The 18,053-nt window shown below is 39.9% G+C and overlaps 2 protein-coding genes across 14 annotated transcripts; both read right to left on the bottom strand.

The window, feature by feature from the left end:
• Positions 1-1,641: 1,641 nt before the first annotated feature.
• LOC121889408 (heterogeneous nuclear ribonucleoprotein C-like) lies at positions 1,642-12,719 on the bottom strand. 13 transcript variants are annotated; one of them, XM_042401346.1, is made up of 9 exons: positions 12,577-12,667; positions 6,329-6,407; positions 5,120-5,394; positions 4,664-4,736; positions 4,456-4,506; positions 3,923-4,086; positions 3,728-3,841; positions 2,858-3,051; positions 1,642-2,737 (listed from the first exon to the last, which is right to left on the bottom strand). In XM_042401346.1, exons 2-9 carry the CDS (start codon positions 6,331-6,333, stop codon positions 2,642-2,644), a joined length of 972 nt encoding a protein of 323 aa, XP_042257280.1. In that variant the 5' UTR covers positions 6,334-6,407; positions 12,577-12,667; the 3' UTR covers positions 1,642-2,641. The 13 variants fall into 13 exon arrangements, with proteins under 13 accessions (XP_042257280.1, XP_042257282.1, XP_042257281.1 ...); XM_042401348.1 differs by having other exon boundaries at positions 2,894-3,051; XM_042401347.1 differs by having other exon boundaries at positions 4,456-4,503.
• Positions 12,720-13,357: 638 nt separating this feature from the next.
• Positions 13,358-17,034, bottom strand: si:ch211-63p21.2 (FH1/FH2 domain-containing protein 1). The gene is made up of 8 exons (XM_042401338.1): positions 16,953-17,034; positions 16,549-16,731; positions 16,007-16,126; positions 15,736-15,897; positions 15,099-15,361; positions 13,918-14,140; positions 13,714-13,822; positions 13,358-13,615 (listed from the first exon to the last, which is right to left on the bottom strand). Exons 1-8 carry the CDS (start codon positions 16,986-16,988, stop codon positions 13,587-13,589), a joined length of 1,125 nt encoding a protein of 374 aa, XP_042257272.1. The 5' UTR covers positions 16,989-17,034; the 3' UTR covers positions 13,358-13,586.
• Between the last annotated feature and the right edge of the window lie 1,019 nt (positions 17,035-18,053).

Below are 18,053 nucleotides of genomic sequence, written 5' to 3'. Positions count from 1 at the left end.
ACCTCCTACTGCACTGTTCTCACTTTCATTTCATTAATGTTTATTTAGCCACAGTCATACACACATTTGCATTATATGGTATAACATATAAGATGTGAATGAATGCTCTGTTAGTTAAACATTCATTTTCTATATGTTTCTCTATAGTTCAATTCAATGATCTTCTGACTACAAGCTTTTTCTATCTTAACTAGCGTCCCATGAAGTCATGTGGATTCACACTTTCATTTTAAAACAAAATTGATCTGAAGAGGGGACATCATCACGCCTGTGCATGTAATGTATTGCGCAAATATGTGAGCAAAGGGTTTTGCATAAAAACGTACTTTAGTGATAAGTGCACAGCATGAAAACAAGCGACCCATTGTCCCAGCTGCTGCAGAGAGTTTTACAGCTTCCTTGAAAATGCTGTCATTCATTACAAAGAAAAAAGAAGCAGCTGTGTTTCAGGCTTGTTGTGGAATTCGGCTCGATGATATAATCCGGCCGTTTGATCATGAAAATGTCAGCCTCTTCATATAGTTTCTTGAAAGCATGGATAATGCTGTGCATCCAATATGATAAAGACAAATGTAAATAAAGCTCTGACAGCTTCAAAATGCAGACATACCGTATTTTTCTGTTTTGTAAGGCGACAAATGATAAAATATTCTCTCTCCAAGGAAACAAAGAAGAGCCACCAGTGCTTAGGCGACGTTTTAACAAAAGGTACTGCTCTGCAATCACTCACATTAACTGTTAACACCATTTCCACATTCTTCACGGCCACCCCCCAGCGCAAAATCTTTTCCGCTCGTCCTGTCATCTCTCCATCTGTCAGCTACTCTTCCATCTGTCTCCACTCTTCTGTGGTCTGTTCATCCATCCATCCTCTCTCCATCCACCCTTTTTCAACATACCCCCTCTGTCTGTCTGTCTGTCGCTCCCTCGTTAATCACAGTTCACCGTGGAACACTGCTGCTTATTGATTAGTTATCCCTCTTTTCCTCTTCGCATTCCTCTTCATTCCTGCTGGCTGTCTGTTCTCGCATTCATTACTCAGCTCCGAGGCCTCGGCAGACTCCCGGCAGGATAATGTATATTAATAAGGAAGCTGATGTTTGTTTGGTCATTAGTAATGAAACTGTGGACAAACAAGCTTGTTCGCTACAAGATTAATTTCCATTCTGCCGTCTAATGTCTGGTCTGTAGACTGAATCGAAAGGTTTACAAAGTTTACAATTGAGAAAAGAGTTTTAGTTTTATTAAAAAAATCCACTTTTTTTCTCACGTACTTCTAGTGGTATCTGGCCATGCAGATAGTTTTGGTTTTACTAGACAAATATCTCAAATCATAGGCAGATAAAGGCAAAACTATACATGCATGGCTGGATCTAAAGGTATGTGAGAAAATACCGACCCTTGTAAGATTTTTCCACGAGGTAATAAAACGCTTCAAGTTCGCTCCAGCCTCAACCTGTCCGCTCTGCACTTAAAACATCCACCCACGCAACATATATTTTAATCACACTCTCGCTCTCTTGCACAACCCATAATTTCTCTTTCACCTTTTATAAACCTCCACCTTCACCACGTCACACACACACACAGAGCCTCACAATGAACCTGAACATGTGGATGGTACCAAAAGCTCAAACAGGGTCCAACTTGGAAAACATGTTTATTCACTTTCACCAGTGCAGCTGAATGACAAACATAACATCAACAGAAACAGACGAACACCGCATTACACAAGTCAAGGTCAGTTAAGGTCGCCACACCTCGGCGACGAACAAAACTATTTTCAAAACGGTGAGTTCTTTGTTTGAGCGTTTGTGCAGTTCGACATGAGGTTTTGTACACGCGTGTTGTTGTCTGACAAGCATAAGGTGAAGGTTTTCTGTGAACAACAGAAATGAGTCCCTGTGGGCTTTTGTGTGGGCCAGTTGTGAGGATACGCTGCCACCTGCTGGTAAAGAGGCAGCTGTGCAGCAGCTGGATCATATTTTTTTTTTAAAATATTCATCTTTAAATTCCTTCACATCTGGGTTGTGATACCATGTCTGGTATTCTCCCGCAAGACTGACTCTAAATTCAAACTGTTGCACCTGAGCATCCTTTTTATTCCAGTTTTGTTTTGATGTCAGTAACAGGTGATAATCTGTTAATTTAGTAGTAAAAAGTAATTTGTTCATTTTTTTGGCATCAAGTCAACACATTCATCTAAAGAACCAATAAGGGCTTAGCTTACTTTCTTTCAGTTTTTTTAGACATGAGTGGCTCACAGCCCTTAGTTCAAATATACAATATGTAACATTTGTCAACTCAACGTGTATTTTGTCTGAATGTAACACATCAGTTTGCATTTATCCGATACCAGAAAATATCTATAAAATGCTCAAATAAAAAACATCTGAAAAAAAAAAAAAAAGTAGATAAAGTCAAATGAGCAACATAAAAGACAACTGGAGAAAGAAAATTGACATATTTATGCTTTTGAGAATGTTTGTGTGAGATCTATCTACAATACATTTTATAGAAACGTCCAGTCAGTTCAGCAGATATGAGCACATGACCACTGTGTACACGTCTGGAGTGGAGATACAATCACACACATCGTTTTGTGCATGTGTATGTGTGTGTCTGTCTGCCTGCGTAGTGTTTAGGACTCGTCTCCGTTGGCACTATCGCCGTCGTCCTCCCCTTCCTCCTGCTCGCCGTCCTCCTCCTCATCCTCGTCTCTCCCTCTGCTTTTCATCTGCAAGGAGGGAAAAGTGGACGGGTATCGCTTTATTTATCACATATTAGTTAAAAACCTTTTTACAACGAAGACGAAACACTACTGTCAAACCCACACCATAACAGAGATGCTCCTCACTTGCTCAAAAGTCACTCTGTAGTTCCCGCTCCTCACCTCGTCTTCGTCCTCCAGGAGATCTCCCTCCTCCTCGGAGTCGTTCAGCTCCTGGCTCTCCCTCTCTCTGTCCCGTTTCAGGCTGTCGTCCTTCTTGCTGGAGGTGGATGAGTGGAGGGGGGACACCTCACCTGGCTCCGGTTTGGAGCTCTTCATCTCTGAGTAGATGGTGAAAGAGAGAAGAGAGGTGGGTGAGTTCAGAAGTAGAAAGGGCCGAGAACTGCAAGACGGTCACTCGCCACCATCTTCTATTACCCCAACTTATAGAGGAGGTAAAGGAGGAGAAAGTTTGTTTTCATGCTGAACAGATGTTTGGGAATTTGGCAGTGGAGAAAACTTCTGATGATGTTGCTGTAAGCTGAAATGAGCTACCTAAACTGCTACTGCTGCTAGTTAGCTTAATAAACATGGAGGTTTTATATGACTGGATGAAATTCATATATTTGAATTTTGCATATGCCTCTCTCATGACTCATGTTAGTGCTGCATGAGTCACAGAGAACATTTTGTCATTTAGAGGACGAGAATATGGTGAGATTTTCAAAAATAGGATCCTTCTGTAGTGATAGATTTGGTTTCCTTTGGTAGCAATCACACATAAGATTGTACTTTTTTACTAGGGTCATATTATAGGCTTTACAGCTGTCAAATGTCATGTAACAGGCCATTTCACTCAATCACTCTGCATTCATAAGGCAAGGAAACTCCCTAAAGTAACTGTGAAGCTGATTAGCAATGATTTTGGCAGATTTTAACTAATTTCTGCACTGAATGAAACATCAGAGTCTTTAATTCAACACCAGATTTAACGACAATCGTTTCATTTGGGCTCACCTGACTTCTTCCCGTGGTCCTTCTCCATGCGCTCTAGGCTCTCCAGCAGGTAGTCAACCTTGTGTTTGATCTGAGTGAGCTCTCTCTTGATGGTCTGCAGATCATCTACCTTCACTGTGAGAAGAGGAATAGAAGACTCTGAGAGAGTATTCAGTAGGTGTGATCGGTATTCGAACGTGACCCTTTGGGACCTACTCGCACGGGAAGTCCTCTGGCTGCTCTTGGAGGAGGAGGAGAAGCTGGTTTTGGTTCGTCGGCTCCCTCCTCCGCTCAGACTGACCCTCGGACGCTTTGAGGGGATGACAGCGCGGGACAGGGGTGGAGGGGGAGGAGGCACCCGGGACTGGTAAGAGTACATCCTGAGAGTACCAAAGTGATAAAAAGTACCAAGAGAAATGTGAGTAGTACTCTTGTAGTGTCACATAATATTAACTTCTACAATGATATTCAGGCAGCATTTTTTTCACTTTTTGCATTTTTATTGTTTGTTTTAACATAAATGCTAATTCACAGAGCTCTCACTAACACTGAGATAATAAAACATTAATAGTAGCTTGTTTGTCTTTTCTTACCACTAAAAAAAAGCCTTTCGCAGATGTAAAAATGGTGAAAATGTATAAATGAACCATAAAAATCACATGATCACTGAGGGCTTCGGCAACAAAAGACAAGAGATTTTGTTGATTTAAAAAAAACATTTTGAAAAATGAAGAGAATAGACAGCTTACCTATCATAGTAATCTCTTTGAAAGTCGTAGTCCAAATCAAAAGAGGAACTGCTGAGAGAGCGGGAGATGGTGGAGAAAGATTAACTATAGCAAAACACACTTGTCTACATGACGTATCACTGTTTGACTGTGTTTCAAAACCTGTCTGGACGCTGAATTATTGAAATAAAAAAATATTCGTCGTGAGCTTGAGCAGCGTTGCACACACCTGTACATGTCTCCTGCAGAACGCTTCACTGTCTTTGATCTGTGAGGCTTCGGCTCACCCGCTAGGTTGATGTCTGAGGGTGGAAAAAAAAACACAGAGTAGAGGAAGGATGGATTTTAGAGTTGTCAGGAGTGGGAGGACGGGTCATGAAATTGCGCTATGAACAGAATGTGTTAAATTTCAGTTCACACATTTTATCACTCCTTCTCCTCCACCTGATTGTATGTTATTGTGGAAGGCTAACACAGGTTTTACCCCAACCATGGTGGCATTTGTCAGTAATTAACATATTTATTTTAATCTGCTTGCAGCACCACACAGGCCAGAAAATGTACATCTTTACTCAAAGGAATAGTTTAAGAGAAAAGGGAGGTTATGTGTAGGAGTCCAATACCGACAACCAGTACTTGACTCCCCAACTCTTCAGTTCCATCACCCACCCTCCCTCCACCTCACCTAACACCTGTCCCACGATCATGCGTCCGTCCTCGCCGGACACGGCCGCCCGGGCGTTCCTCTCATTGGAGAACTGGACGAAGGCGTAGCCCTTGTGGACGGAGCAGCCGACGATCTTGCCGTACTTGGAGAAGATGGCCTCCACGTCGGCCTTGGTGACCAGCAGGGTGTTGAGGTTGCCGATGAAGACGCGGGAGTTGAGGGAGCGCGGGTCGGTCTTGTTGGTCACGTTGCTGGCCATCAGGCTGGAGGTGGTGGACGACGACGACGACCAACTGGACGAGAGGCAGAGAGGTGGGCACGGAGGGAAGGGAGTACGGGAGGGGAGAAGAAAAGAAGATGAAGAGATGAGGACTTCTCGTGTGCTTTGAAACTTTCTCTGATTTGCAGACTATTTCTGCAACATGGTCAACCTGATAACCTTGTTCAATTGCCAAAGTTGTGGTTCAACTGATGCTCATATGAATGTGAGAGTTCATAGTGTACAGTAGTATGGGTTTTCAACATCATTACATTGAACTTTTAGCAACATTTAGCAAAAAAAGTGGGCTTAAAGTAGGTGCAAGTGCTAATGATTAATCTCTACATTCATTTTTTGATTAATCGTCTAGTGTATATACTGTATGTCAGTGAATGCCGATCATAATTTTGAAGAGCCAAAGTCCTCAGATTACTTGTTTTGTCAGACCAACAGTCCAAAACCCAAATCTAATCAATTTACAATCATATAAAACAGAAAAAAAGCAAAAAATCCTCATATTTTAGAAGTTGGAACCAGCAAATGTTTGGCATTTTTTACTTAAATCAGTAATCAATGTATCAGTTCATTAACTAATCATTGCAGCACTATTAACAGGTCAAATCAAAGTGTGAAAACACACCTCACACACTCATTTACTTACATTTAAACAGGACAACCACATGCACTCATCCTTATAAAAAAAATGCTGTTGTAGTGATTGATATGCAAAACTCAAGGTGTGACTTTCTACCTTTTTAACTTCTACAGTGAATGGGGATTCAGTCAAGAGGGGTAGTTCTGCATATTCTACACACACGCACAAACTCACTCACTCACTCACTAAATGTGTGTTTGCACTTTCATCCACTATGCAAAGGGAGACAGGGGCATCTAAAAAAGTACTGCAGGTATCAGAGAGCAGAATAGACAGATAGTGTGATCGTGGTCATGAAGCAGCCAGCACTCACTCCATTGTGTCTGTACTCTGGTCGGTGGAGGCCTGCCTGTCTGTCTGAGTCTGTTGGAGAGAAGAGGGTCGTCGAGGAACTACGAGAGATGGAGTCAGTGACTTTGGGGAGACTTCTACTACACCTCCATAAAGTTTTTTTTTTTTTCTTAGATTTAGTGGAAAGAAATCCAAGAAATGCTTAAAAATAGGGGGGGAGGTTCTGGTCAGGAGGTGGTAGAGTAGGTAAAATGTTTTAAAAAATGGAGACGTTCATTTAAGGAAAAAAAAAAAAAAAACCTGTGGGATAAATGTGTGTTATGACAAAACAAAATATTGCATTTAAGTGAGAAAACTGCTTTTAATAGACCTCATACTGTCCTAATCATTCACTTATAAGCAATTGCAAAAACTTCAGTGTCACCACAGAAGGGGAAGACAATGCGAAACACCTTGCAATATCCCCGCAGTTAACACCACTAGGGCTGCAACTAGTGATTATTTTCATTATTTTCATATTGATTATTCTGTTGGTTATTTTCTCAATTAATTAATTAGTTGTTTAATTTACAAAATGTCAGAAAATAGTGAAAAATTAGTTTCCCAAAGTCCCAGATGCAACCTAAAAGGTCTTGTTTTGTCCTGACCAACAGTCAACAACCCAAACATATACAGTTTCCCATCATAGAGGACTAAAGAAACCAGGAAATATTCACATTTAAGCGGATGGAACCAGAGTATTTAGCATTTTTTCTTGAAAAAATGAGTCAAACCAATTATTAAAAATAGTTGCCGATTAATTTTCTGTCATTTGACTAATCATTGCAGCTCTAAAGACTGCTTTGCCGAAGCTTATAATGTTTAGTTTTTAATGAAACTGTGTGTTTTGCCAGAACTGTTGTTTTTGGGGTAAATATTGGTTGGTTTACCTAACATGATAGACATGTATCAGTATCTTTCAATAGTTCATGAGTCTCCTGGTGTGCAACAGTTTGCTTTTGATGTTGACCCCATTAAGTGTCTTTCAATCAGTTCTGATGAGGGTGTATTGCATGGAGACAAAAAAAATGGGGACACACATATTGGAATCTGCATTTTTTTGTCTTTATGACTGTGACACGAATGTTTTTGATCAATCAATACAGATCTTGTTCAGGATCTTGTTCCTTTTAGTACAGTTTTGTGTTTCTCAAATTGTAATGAGGACTTTCCAGACTTCTCTCCTTGCTGTTCTACATAAATTTAGGGCATCTGCGACTAATGCGCCGACCTTTCAGGCGTCAGTTGTTATAAGTCCCAAACACACAAGCTGGTCACATTAGCGTGTCACACAATTAGCAGAGTGAAGTATGTCAGCTTTACTATACTGTAAGTACAAAGAGTCCAGATTGTCATTAGTTGCGGACACTGCACAGTTATGTAACATTGAGGGTGGGTGGGTGGGGGGGGGGGTTGGTACTACTATACACTAGCATGTGAATAACAGCCATCACAAGAATACACCCTCACCAACACTGACCGGAAGACACTTATTGGATATTTGTTTTAATAAAACTACAAATTATGACATAGAAAAGCTAAACGTTTTACAGCCTCAGTAATGAAACAATTACTCCAGGGTCATATTATAAGGTGTTTCTTTTATTTTGTCCGCTCCCCTGTAGATGAATACAGCCTTTACTTTCTTACTTTGCAAATTTTGTGGGGATTTTCTCTCAGCATCATAACACATAAACCCCATTATGAGCCAACAATGGGCCTTTTCATTGACCTTTCGTGTGCCCGTCTTGTTTTTTCGCTAATTACCTCTCAATTCTGGGAGCCATTCATCTTATAATCAAACCCTTCCGCCAATGCAAAGCCGTATTTCACCTGCCAAAACACAACGCTGCTGCCAGCTAGGCTAAACTGTAACCCAGCAGCAGTGCAAGCCTCTCCCTCTCTGGCCAGTAGCTACCAGCAGGGGATTACATGGTTTGCAGCAGGCTGTCTGGCCAAAGCTTAAAGCTCTGCTCTCCACTACATGATTTGGCCGGGATGTTTCTATTGCCTGGCAAGCTGACAGGCTGTCTACAATAACGGGTGTGTTCAGGAGGGGGACTATCACACGAGCGCTTAGCAAATGTTTCTAATTCTTTGTGGCATGTTGAGGGTTCAAGTAGGAATATCCAGGGTTTATACACAAGCCCTCTGTGTGATTGTCATGACAGGAACTGAACACAACTAATCAGGCTCTGCTGTTGAAGGACAGTAACAGAAAAAAGAGAAAGTCTTTATTTGAAGAGATGGGTAAATATTTGCAAACAGGGTGGACAAAATAACAGGAACATCTTACAATATAATTGTGTTGTAGACAGTGAAGCCCATAAGTTTTCTGTTAGAGGTGTTGATTCAACATGATGATCATTATCCCTTTTTTCTTTAACTTATAAACACTGGTCCTGTTTTGCTAGTTTAATTCTCCAATGTTTGGTACATTCGATCAAATTTCGGAGACTTTACTATATGCCACATAATATGATTTGGCGTAGTAGGATTTGGTGTTTGTGTTAACTACAGTATCTGTAAATCACAATTTAAAAAAAGGAACTAAAGAATAAAGTTCAGTGTCCAGTTAGAAGTTGCATGGAACGCATCAGTTTGAATCAGCATTTAATAATCTCAACAAAAACCTGAGCTTCACAAAGGTAACATATATCACAGGACTATTAAATTCGGTCATATTATATTGCAAAGTCCTCCTGGTATTTTGCACACTCCTTGAATATCAAAAATGTAACATGGTCACTTTAAGGGTTGCTATTACCGCAGCCAGCCTTATCTACAGTGTCCACTTATAGTAGCTCATACCTGGTGTTAACATTTCCTATCTGGGCCTTATTGTTATGACAGCCAGCTGTTACTGGTACACCTTCGGTCCCGTTTCGGCTTGTGGGTTCATCCAATTTTTTTTTTTTTTTTTTTAATTCAGTGGTGTGAGAGAGTGTTGGTTTAATGTTTGTGCTTCAACTGTGACACTGCAACTGCATTTCTTAGGAATCATGCTTGAAGACAGACGAGCCAAAATGACATGAAAAGCAGCTTTGCAGCAGGTACGGTGCCACCTATATGCAGGCGTGTGTAATTTTTGTGGGGGGGGGGGGGTTGTTTATAGCAGAAATGGTCAAGGGGAGTTAACCTGATAGTTTACTCATGACTGTGTGATGCTAGTAATAAAAATACTTGATAAATCTGATAGATTTGATAACAGTATACCAAAAAAAATCCTATTGCTTTTCATCATTTCATATTAGGGATTGCTGAATCAGTTAGTAATGAATGAGTGTTTAGTGTTGGCATGCATAGGCACAAACTAATCATAGGGGGTAATAATGGTGACATCAGTGTTACTGTTAAGAGCAACGCCTCTAAAAACAAGGTAACTTTGTGTTTGTGTGGGTAACAAATCAGATTTGACTCCATCAAATGACATGCACACTCACAAAAAGAAAAAAAACAACAAAACAAAAAACATTACAAAGCAAAGGCAGCAAAAATCGGAACTTTTTTTTGCCTTTGCCAGTGTCAGTCCTTAATCCCAGGACTGACTGCAATTAGCTACTGGCCTCTCATAATCAACACTGGACATGATGCGTTTGATTATCATAAATTGGGATATTGTGGGAAGATCATTTAAGAGGCCATTAGAATCAACCAGTTTAAGAATCAAGTATTTAATTTTTCTATCACAGCACAATAAAAAAACAACAAAAAACAAAAAAAAAAAAACACTACATGCTACTTGTTCTAGGAAATCCAAAAAGGGAGGGGGGGAGAGGGGAAATAAGCTAAATCACATGGGGGTGAAGACAAAACTGGAATATTAAAAAAAAAAAAAAAAAAAAAAAAAAAAAAAAAGATGCAAAAGTTGAGGTGAAAAATAAACCAAAAAAAAAAAAAAAAAAGGTTAAGACCAACTTACGATTTGCTGCCGTTCAAAAAAGTGGCTTCAAAAACTAAACAGGGGAAACAAAAAAGTAATATTAGAGAAGAAGCCCTTTGAAAAATGAACTAGAACTGTTATTACAACAAACAAAGAGGGGTGTAGGGGTGTGGTGGTGGGGGGACTGGGAGGGCAAAGCAACAAAAAAAAAAACAACAAATCAAATTCTGTTGGCTCGACTTCCTCAGTGACTTCAGTCTTTATTTAATTTAAAACTAGTTTCTACCAGTCTTCCCCAGTTATGTCATTATGGACTGAATGGGAACTTTTTTTTTTTACTTTATCGACAGAATTGATTGTTTACAAAGAACTATTGATTCATAATGAAACAAAAAAGAAATGTAAGGCTTCAAGCGTTTCCTAACATTGCACTACAGTAATAAAAACTTCTTATATATGTTAGCCTAATATTTTAGGGTTGAGCCATTATATTAATATTTTAATACAATCTAACTATATTAAGAATTCAAGAGTTTACATAAAAAGTTTTTTGAAAGTCTTGGCTGACAGGCTTCTAGAAGATTTAAACTTCCATAGATGTGTCTGGTAAAACAGCAGCAGCGATAAATTTGGGTGTAAAAGAGCACCAACACATTTATCCTAATTATTTAATGAACGATTGATTTGTGTTTATCATACTTACTCTTAATCATAACCTACTATTCTGGCACTGCTTTGATTTCACTTTAATGCTACACTTTCTCCAAACAGTGATGTATAAAATGTCAATTTTATGTCAAAAATAAACCCAGTAAAGGTGGCAGTAAGCACATGTACGTGGCACTGACTCCCAGGACTGACACTAAGGAGAATTGCTATAAGGGTAACAACTTCAAAATAGTATAATTAGGAGTAACTCTGATAAACAGCAATTAATAATCCATTAAATAATTATGGCAAATGCACAGGTGCTCAGGTACAACCACGTTTGACTTGACTTGACTTTGACTGGTTATACAACCAAGAAGTAATAGAACAAAGTGTCTTTCTTTAGAAACTAAATTCATGTCTAATAGTAGTATAATAATATATGTATATATATGTAATAGTATTTCTGAGCATCACTAGTCTGAGGGAATTTATGGCCCCTGTTTTTTCCATCCTGCCTGCTCTCCATGCAGAGGCCAAAGGGTCGGCTGCAGAACAGCACCCCTGGAGCCTGGAGGGTTTCCTGCTCAAGGACAATTCCAGAGGACACACTTGGGGCCAAAGGGGGTGGGGTACAGTCGGGGGGGGGGGGGGGGGGGGGGCAAAACCTGGAACTTGTGGTTTCTGGGGCCATCTTCAACTGCAAGTCTACCCTGCCTTTCTACTATAAACATTTATGGCTGATTTTTTTTCTCACAGATATATATATATATATAAGCAACTGATTAGTCATGAAGCTACAAGAAAAAAAAAATAAAAAAACAAGAGCAGAGCAATAAGAGGTCTAACTCTGGTCATACAGCTCACTACAGGCCCCCGCTGTACGCTTCCTTCCTGGGTCAAAGCAGCTCCACAGCTCAGAGTAAACTGAGACCGAATGAATGAGGTTCTCAATCTGCAAACGGATTTAAATATATATATAAATATATTTTTTTTTTATCAGAATTACCAAATGCACAAATTATGTAGCACCACTGCCACAGAAATCCCTTGACTGCATGATACATCAAGACAACTGTTGAGAAACTGTTCCTTAAAAAACACCCCCCACTTCTCATTTAGGGGAAAAAAAAAACAAATTGCCTGAAAAATTACATCATTCCTGAGAGATCTGCTGCGGAAAATATACTGTCTCGAAACTGCCAAAAGAAAATAGGGGGGAAAAACACGTCTTATGAGTCAATATCAACGACTGCAAATCAAGTTACAGGTGGGTGTGAAACAAAGGACGAGGATAAAAAACCTTTTAAAAACATATTTCCAGAAAAAGGGCGACCCGTTTTGAACACTGTCCAGAAAAGACTGGACCAATCTTCCATATTTCTTTTCCTCGAAAATATGACCACAATCAGATAAGCAACGAGATAACACAGCAGCCCTGAAAAAAAATAGAGGTTTTAAAATGTCTTATTCGAAAAACAAAAGCAAAAATCTTGTTGTGGAAGCTACTTAAAACTAGTTTCTGCGCAGCTCATATTGCCATCACAAAATGTACGCCACTAAAGCCAACACAGTCTCAGGAATACCAGCCAGGAAAAATGCATTAAAAATAAAAACAAAAAAGTCCCAAAGACGGCTCAGAGTCAGGGAAAAAATAAAAAAAAAATAGGGGAAAAAATCTCTTGGTTAAAAATACTCACCACGAGCTTAACACTAAAAATGAGTAAAATTCAACGCTGTTTTTACTTGAGTAGGTAAATATCCGCTTACGGCTCTGCAGGATGATTGTATCACCTTGAAACCAGTGGACACGAAATGGCGTCGACTCGTACACACAACGCAAGGGTCACGCCCACTGCCCCATCCCAGTTTCTGATTGGCTGTTTTACACCTCCCTGTGTGGATATACCCTTCACAGATTGGCAGATACTTTTGCCAGTCCGGCTCGTGAGTGACGACACCGGAATACTGAACTGAATTTATTTGAGTTAAGACTTACTAATACGTTAACGCAAACATTGGCAACACATTGAGCGCGAGACTCACACGTTGAAGCTATAATTCTGTGGATATAAGATGACACAGACGCTGTAGTTGGCAGCTGTTTGAAAGCGAGACGTCAACGCGCTGCGCATGCGTTGTAACGTAGTGGAGTGACGTCACAGACCGCCCCTCTCTGCTACATCTCTATTAGCATTCTAGAATACAGGCTACAATAGAACACAGTGAAACATTGTAACCGAATGTAGTTCAGAATAGAATGTAATGTGACGTAATGTGATACAATGTAACAATAATACAAACGAGGAAGAGGATGACAGTTTTCAGGTTTTCACATCAGATTTTGGCGGAATGCTTATGTCCTCGTTTATTTATACATTTATTTTTATATCTTGCGACATTATATTTTATTTTAGGTTATTATTGTGATCATGTGATTCATTAGAGCACACAGACAAATGCATATCATTTTCATTTATTTTATCAAAACAATTTTTAATTCATCTTCACTTTTAAACTCAGACATGATTAAAAAACTGAATGGCATGTGAAATTTACACCTGTCTATTTCCATCCTGCTAACAACATCATGCTGCAAAAAGCTGACCGTAACAACAAATGTCATAAATAACAACATAACAATCACAGACAATTTTGTTTGAATACACCAGTGACTGAACAAACTTTTGACAAAACATATCGGCAGGGCTCACCACTTCATTTTCCTCATGAATGGACCTGAGAGGTAAACAAATTTAGGTTTAGTTTAACATGTTTTAAAGATTGGAAAATCAAGAGAAGCAGATTGGGTTTGTGCAAAAGCATATGTGTATCACCTTGGATCTCTGATGTCCTCCGGCGGTTTCGAGGCATAGTGACGTCCGTTCTTGAGGAGGACTCAGGTGTTCTTAACACCTCCTCCAATCTGTCGTTTTCATCACTTTCCTGGTGAATCAACAGATAGCAGCTAAATTAACAAAATCTGAGTGATAAGTAAATGCTTGTTTTCATAATTTCGTCCAGAATTGGGCTTCATTTACCTGTATTGGAGTTTGCTGATGTTTCCTTCTTGCTGCAGGAGTGTTGGGGCCTGGGCTTTCAGTTCCAGTCTTCTGTTTTTCCCGCTCTCTCTGCAAGAGGATAGCCTGCCGTATGGCCCTGTACTCCAGTGAAAAGTTACTTATGGTTTTACAGAAGTCCTCAGCTTTGGTTTCTCTCACCATAGCTCGGGAGTAGCCTAGGAATAGGAGGAAAGAGTGGAATCTAAAGAGAAAAAAATGATGAGGAAAACATAAGTCAACAATTTTTAACTGTTAATTAGAGCAACAGTAAGAAAGACAAAGGGCTGAACCTTACCAGACAATTTTATAATGGATGCTTTTGAAGCCTTTTTAAAATTACTTATTGTAACAGATTTAATCAATATTCACAGTACTTCTATTGCTATCTCTTGCATTTCCTTTTCTATGCTCACACTACACATTCTGCAAATGTGAATGTATTTTTTATGTTACCAACTTTCAAAAAGCTTGCTTTTGCAGTTCTGTTGCTGTTTGTATGGAAGATTTAAAATGCCCGCATGAAAAAAAGAAACAAATAAAACAAAGAAATAAAAGTGAAATACGATGCACTTTGTTACATGTATTTTCCTTTGATGTATGCATTTACTGTGTCATAATTCAATGAAAAACATGTTGAAAGGACATTTTTTTAGCTTTAATAATTAATAACTGGATGAATAATTTTCCATTGTGACATTAATTTTCCATATCACAAATCAAAACAACGCAGAAAGCAAAGTGAGGAGGTTTTTAGTGTTGTCCATCAGAGGGCAGTATATGCATATAATATTAAATACAAAGCACTGTTATTCCTTTCCATAATGAGGTGCAAGGGAACCTTTTCCTTTTTTGAGATGGAGACATATTGACCATGCCAAAATGTGACTGACTGGATCTTCTTTTGCAGAATTATTACATAACAATGTGTGTTGTATTTCACTTTATATCTTTGACTAATTTTTAACATAGTGTTCAACATTTTTACATAGCTGGCAGCATAAACAGAAGTTTGTTTGAAATACCTGGCAGCTCAAGAGACATAAAAACAATGAAACCTAAAATAAAGCAAGGGCAGCCTGGTGCAGGACAACATGATTAAAACTAATTTGGAAACACTACTGCTCCATAAATGTTTACACAAACATAGATGTTTAGCATACCTGTTGATAACCCGACGATGAACAGCTCTCAGGACCTTCAGCCTCTCCTCGTACTCTTTCAGGATTTTTGGCAGCCTACGACGAAGCGAACCATCCGGGGCCAAAGCTTCATCTTCTCCTCCCCCAACTCCTCCTCTCCTCTTCTCCCCTTTTCCCCCTTTCCTCTTATCATCAGCCTTGTCCAAAATCTTCAGCTGATCCCATGATGCTTTGCACATGGCCTCTAACTGGGCAAGGTTTGACTGGACCAAGGAGTAGTCACACTATAAAGATGAAAAAAAGTGCATTTAGACAAACATATAGAATTAATGTTATATAATTAATTGGATCTCTAAGAGTAGAGTGGATACAAGTGGATTCACAGTGGTTTGATACTTATATCTATATTATTCTTGAACAAAGATTAATTCTGACTAAATTAAAATGCTGTTTTCAAATAGGATTGTATTTGATCCAAGTTTTGACATTGTCTGGGCTCAAAATGAGTTGGAATCCGTGGTGACCTTTATTTCACCTTCTTTTTGTTATCCATATCCCAATAATCCTGCCTCAGACTGTGATGCAGAATATCAAATACACTCAGGAGACAAATACACACACACACACACACACACACACGTTAGACACAACTACACACCTTGCCAGCTTTAGTAACAGCAGTGATGTCAGAGTAGAGGTCAGAGGATTGTGGGTAGAGCTGCAGCAGTAGCACACAGACGTGATGCAGTAGTGGCTGCCGAGAGTGTGTATCCCTCACCTGGGACAGCTTCCCCAGGTAACTCAACTCAAAACCACGGGCCTGGGCATATTTACAGTTGTTATGAGTATGTGGGGAAAAGACAAAAGCCTCACTATCATTCAAAAGTTCATTAAAAGATCAATAGCTTAAAGACGCCCAGCACACTCACCTTACATCCATTAAGAAAGTTACCAATTGCTAACACTGTAGCCAAAATACATCTAAAGGTCTGGCTGGCTGCTAGCTGCTCCATGGCTAACTTCAAATGGAAAAGAGGTTCAGCAATTTCCTGTTAAGAGGAGGGACACAGTTAGAGAACAGGGTGATGATTCATACAGACTAAGTGAGCCATCAAATCAGTGTGTTATTTTTAGGTGGCAACATCTTTGGTGATAAAAAAAAAGTCATTGCCATGATGTTTTTGCACCGTCAATGAAATGATGAAGGCAACACTGTGAATTGGATTTCGATGATGTGGTGTCTGTAGGTGGTACCATGGTGGTCATACTAATGCTAATGCTAGCTAGACCACCACCAATTTTTTGCTGGTTTCATTCCAATTGCAAATATACAGTTTACCCATAAAGAGTGTAGACTGAATCACTTTTGCATCACTTTAGCTTTATGAATGGATTTATATATATATATACTTAAGTGCAAAAACTACTTTCCATCTCATTCCATCGCATTTTCACCTCCACTCTCACTCACCCTTTCTAAGGAGTCATAGTCCAGAGCGAAGGCCCACAGCTGAAGCCTGGTGCTCAGATGAGGGATTTCCCCCAAAGTAAGGAGGCAGAGCTCGGCCGAGGCCAGAGGGGACTGGGGGTTCTGGGCCTTGGCCTCCTTAATCAGACAAAGTTCCTCCTCTGTTGGGGTTAGTGCTTGAAGCCGCTGTTTTAGAGGGAATGTGGAAAGACAATGCAGGATTATTCATGACTCATAAATGGGATGTTTTGCTGTTTCTCTCCTACATTGCATCATGCTCAGGTTTCATTTTTGCATTAATAAAGAAATGGTAAAGATATCAAATTGCCTATCTGACAAAAGCAAACTTTGGAGGTTAATCAAATGATGAGGCTTAAAAATTCTGGAGGATGTGACCTTTACTGTACCTGAACGTCCTCTCTGTCCAGCACACTGCTGTCCATGCTGTATATAGCACGGGGGAGGAGGCGGGGAGGCGGCAGGCTGCTCAGGGCAATGGTTATGATGTTACTCCGCTTCATCCCCAACACTGAGACTGACGGCTGCTTCTGTGTTGAGAAGACGAATACCACCTTCATATTTGTCCTTTCAATATGAAGCTACAGTCAGGAAGTGGTTAGCTTAGCGAAGCATAAACACTGGAAACAGCAACAAACAGCTAGCCGATCTTTGTCGAAAAGTAACAACGTCTGCATACCAGCACTTCTAAAGCTCACTATTTAACGCGTTACAGGACAGCTCTTTGTCAAACTTTGCTGTTGGAGGATTTGATCTTCCATGCTCAAAACCCTCCTGATGTGAAGGCATCATTGGGCAACTATCAGGACATCTTAAACAACCATTTTATTTAATGATTATATAAACACATTGGGGAAACCTGATTTCCCAAAAGGGTTACATGTGAGAGCAAAAAAATGGAGGAAAAAATGGCAACAGATGTATTACATTACTGACCTAATGAGGTAAAACTCAATAAACCTCAAATCCCAGCACTGTAGTTACACAATACTACCATATGAAGCACCTGCTTGGCTCACAGGTGCTTCATCAATCTGCATTTTCTCAGAGAAAAAAACTGATTCTGCTAAATTTAGAAAAGAAACATCATTCTGTCTTATATTTCTTACCCGCTGTCCACAAACCACATTAAAGCAGCTGCTATTGCCCTTAGATTCAAACAGGTACTCCAGTCGGTTTGTATCCAAATTGACTGGCTCGAGCCTGGCCCAAATAGTCTGAGTCCCAAAGCGGGTCATCCTGGGAAGGGGAGCCAAACTGTGCAGTTCCCTCCAGTGGAGCTTCAAGGTGCGACATTTATTGATTGTACCTTTTGGGGAGTCCATGAACAAAGGTGGGGCAACAGGAGGAAGAGGAGGGGGAAGAGGAGGGGGTGCTGGAGGCACTTGGACACCCTTTGATGTTTCAGTGGTTGAATTGATCCCCTCATCTTCTGTGCTGTCTGCTCCCAGGTCTTCCTCATCCCAGAGGTCTGAGAAATCCAAGGTGTT

This window comes from Thunnus maccoyii, chromosome 22, assembly GCF_910596095.1.
Source record: "Thunnus maccoyii chromosome 22, fThuMac1.1, whole genome shotgun sequence".
NCBI lineage: Eukaryota > Metazoa > Chordata > Actinopteri > Scombriformes > Scombridae > Thunnus > Thunnus maccoyii.
The sequence above is the reverse complement of the archived record's forward strand: the minus strand, read 5'-3'. Positions and strand labels throughout refer to the sequence as shown.

Bases quoted from the DNA above. Each gene is read 5' to 3' on its own strand.
- LOC121889408 (XM_042401342.1), bottom strand. The intron at 4,507-4,663 runs GTGTGTGCAACG...CCGCTCTCTCAG, and splicing joins TCTGCAGGAGACATGTACAG to CAGTTCCTCTTTTGATTTGG. The intron at 2,738-2,893 runs GTGAGGAGCGGG...CCCTCCTTGCAG, and splicing joins TCCTGGAGGACGAAGACGAG to ATGAAAAGCAGAGGGAGAGA.
- si:ch211-63p21.2 (XM_042401338.1), bottom strand. From the start codon at position 16,988: ATGGACAGCAGTGTGCTGGACAGAGAGGACGTTCAG. The intron at 16,732-16,952 runs GTACAGTAAAGG...CCTCTAAAACAG, and splicing joins TGGACAGAGAGGACGTTCAG to CGGCTTCAAGCACTAACCCC. The intron at 13,616-13,713 runs GTGATACACATA...TTTACCTCTCAG, and splicing joins GAGGACATCAGAGATCCAAG to GTCCATTCATGAGGAAAATG.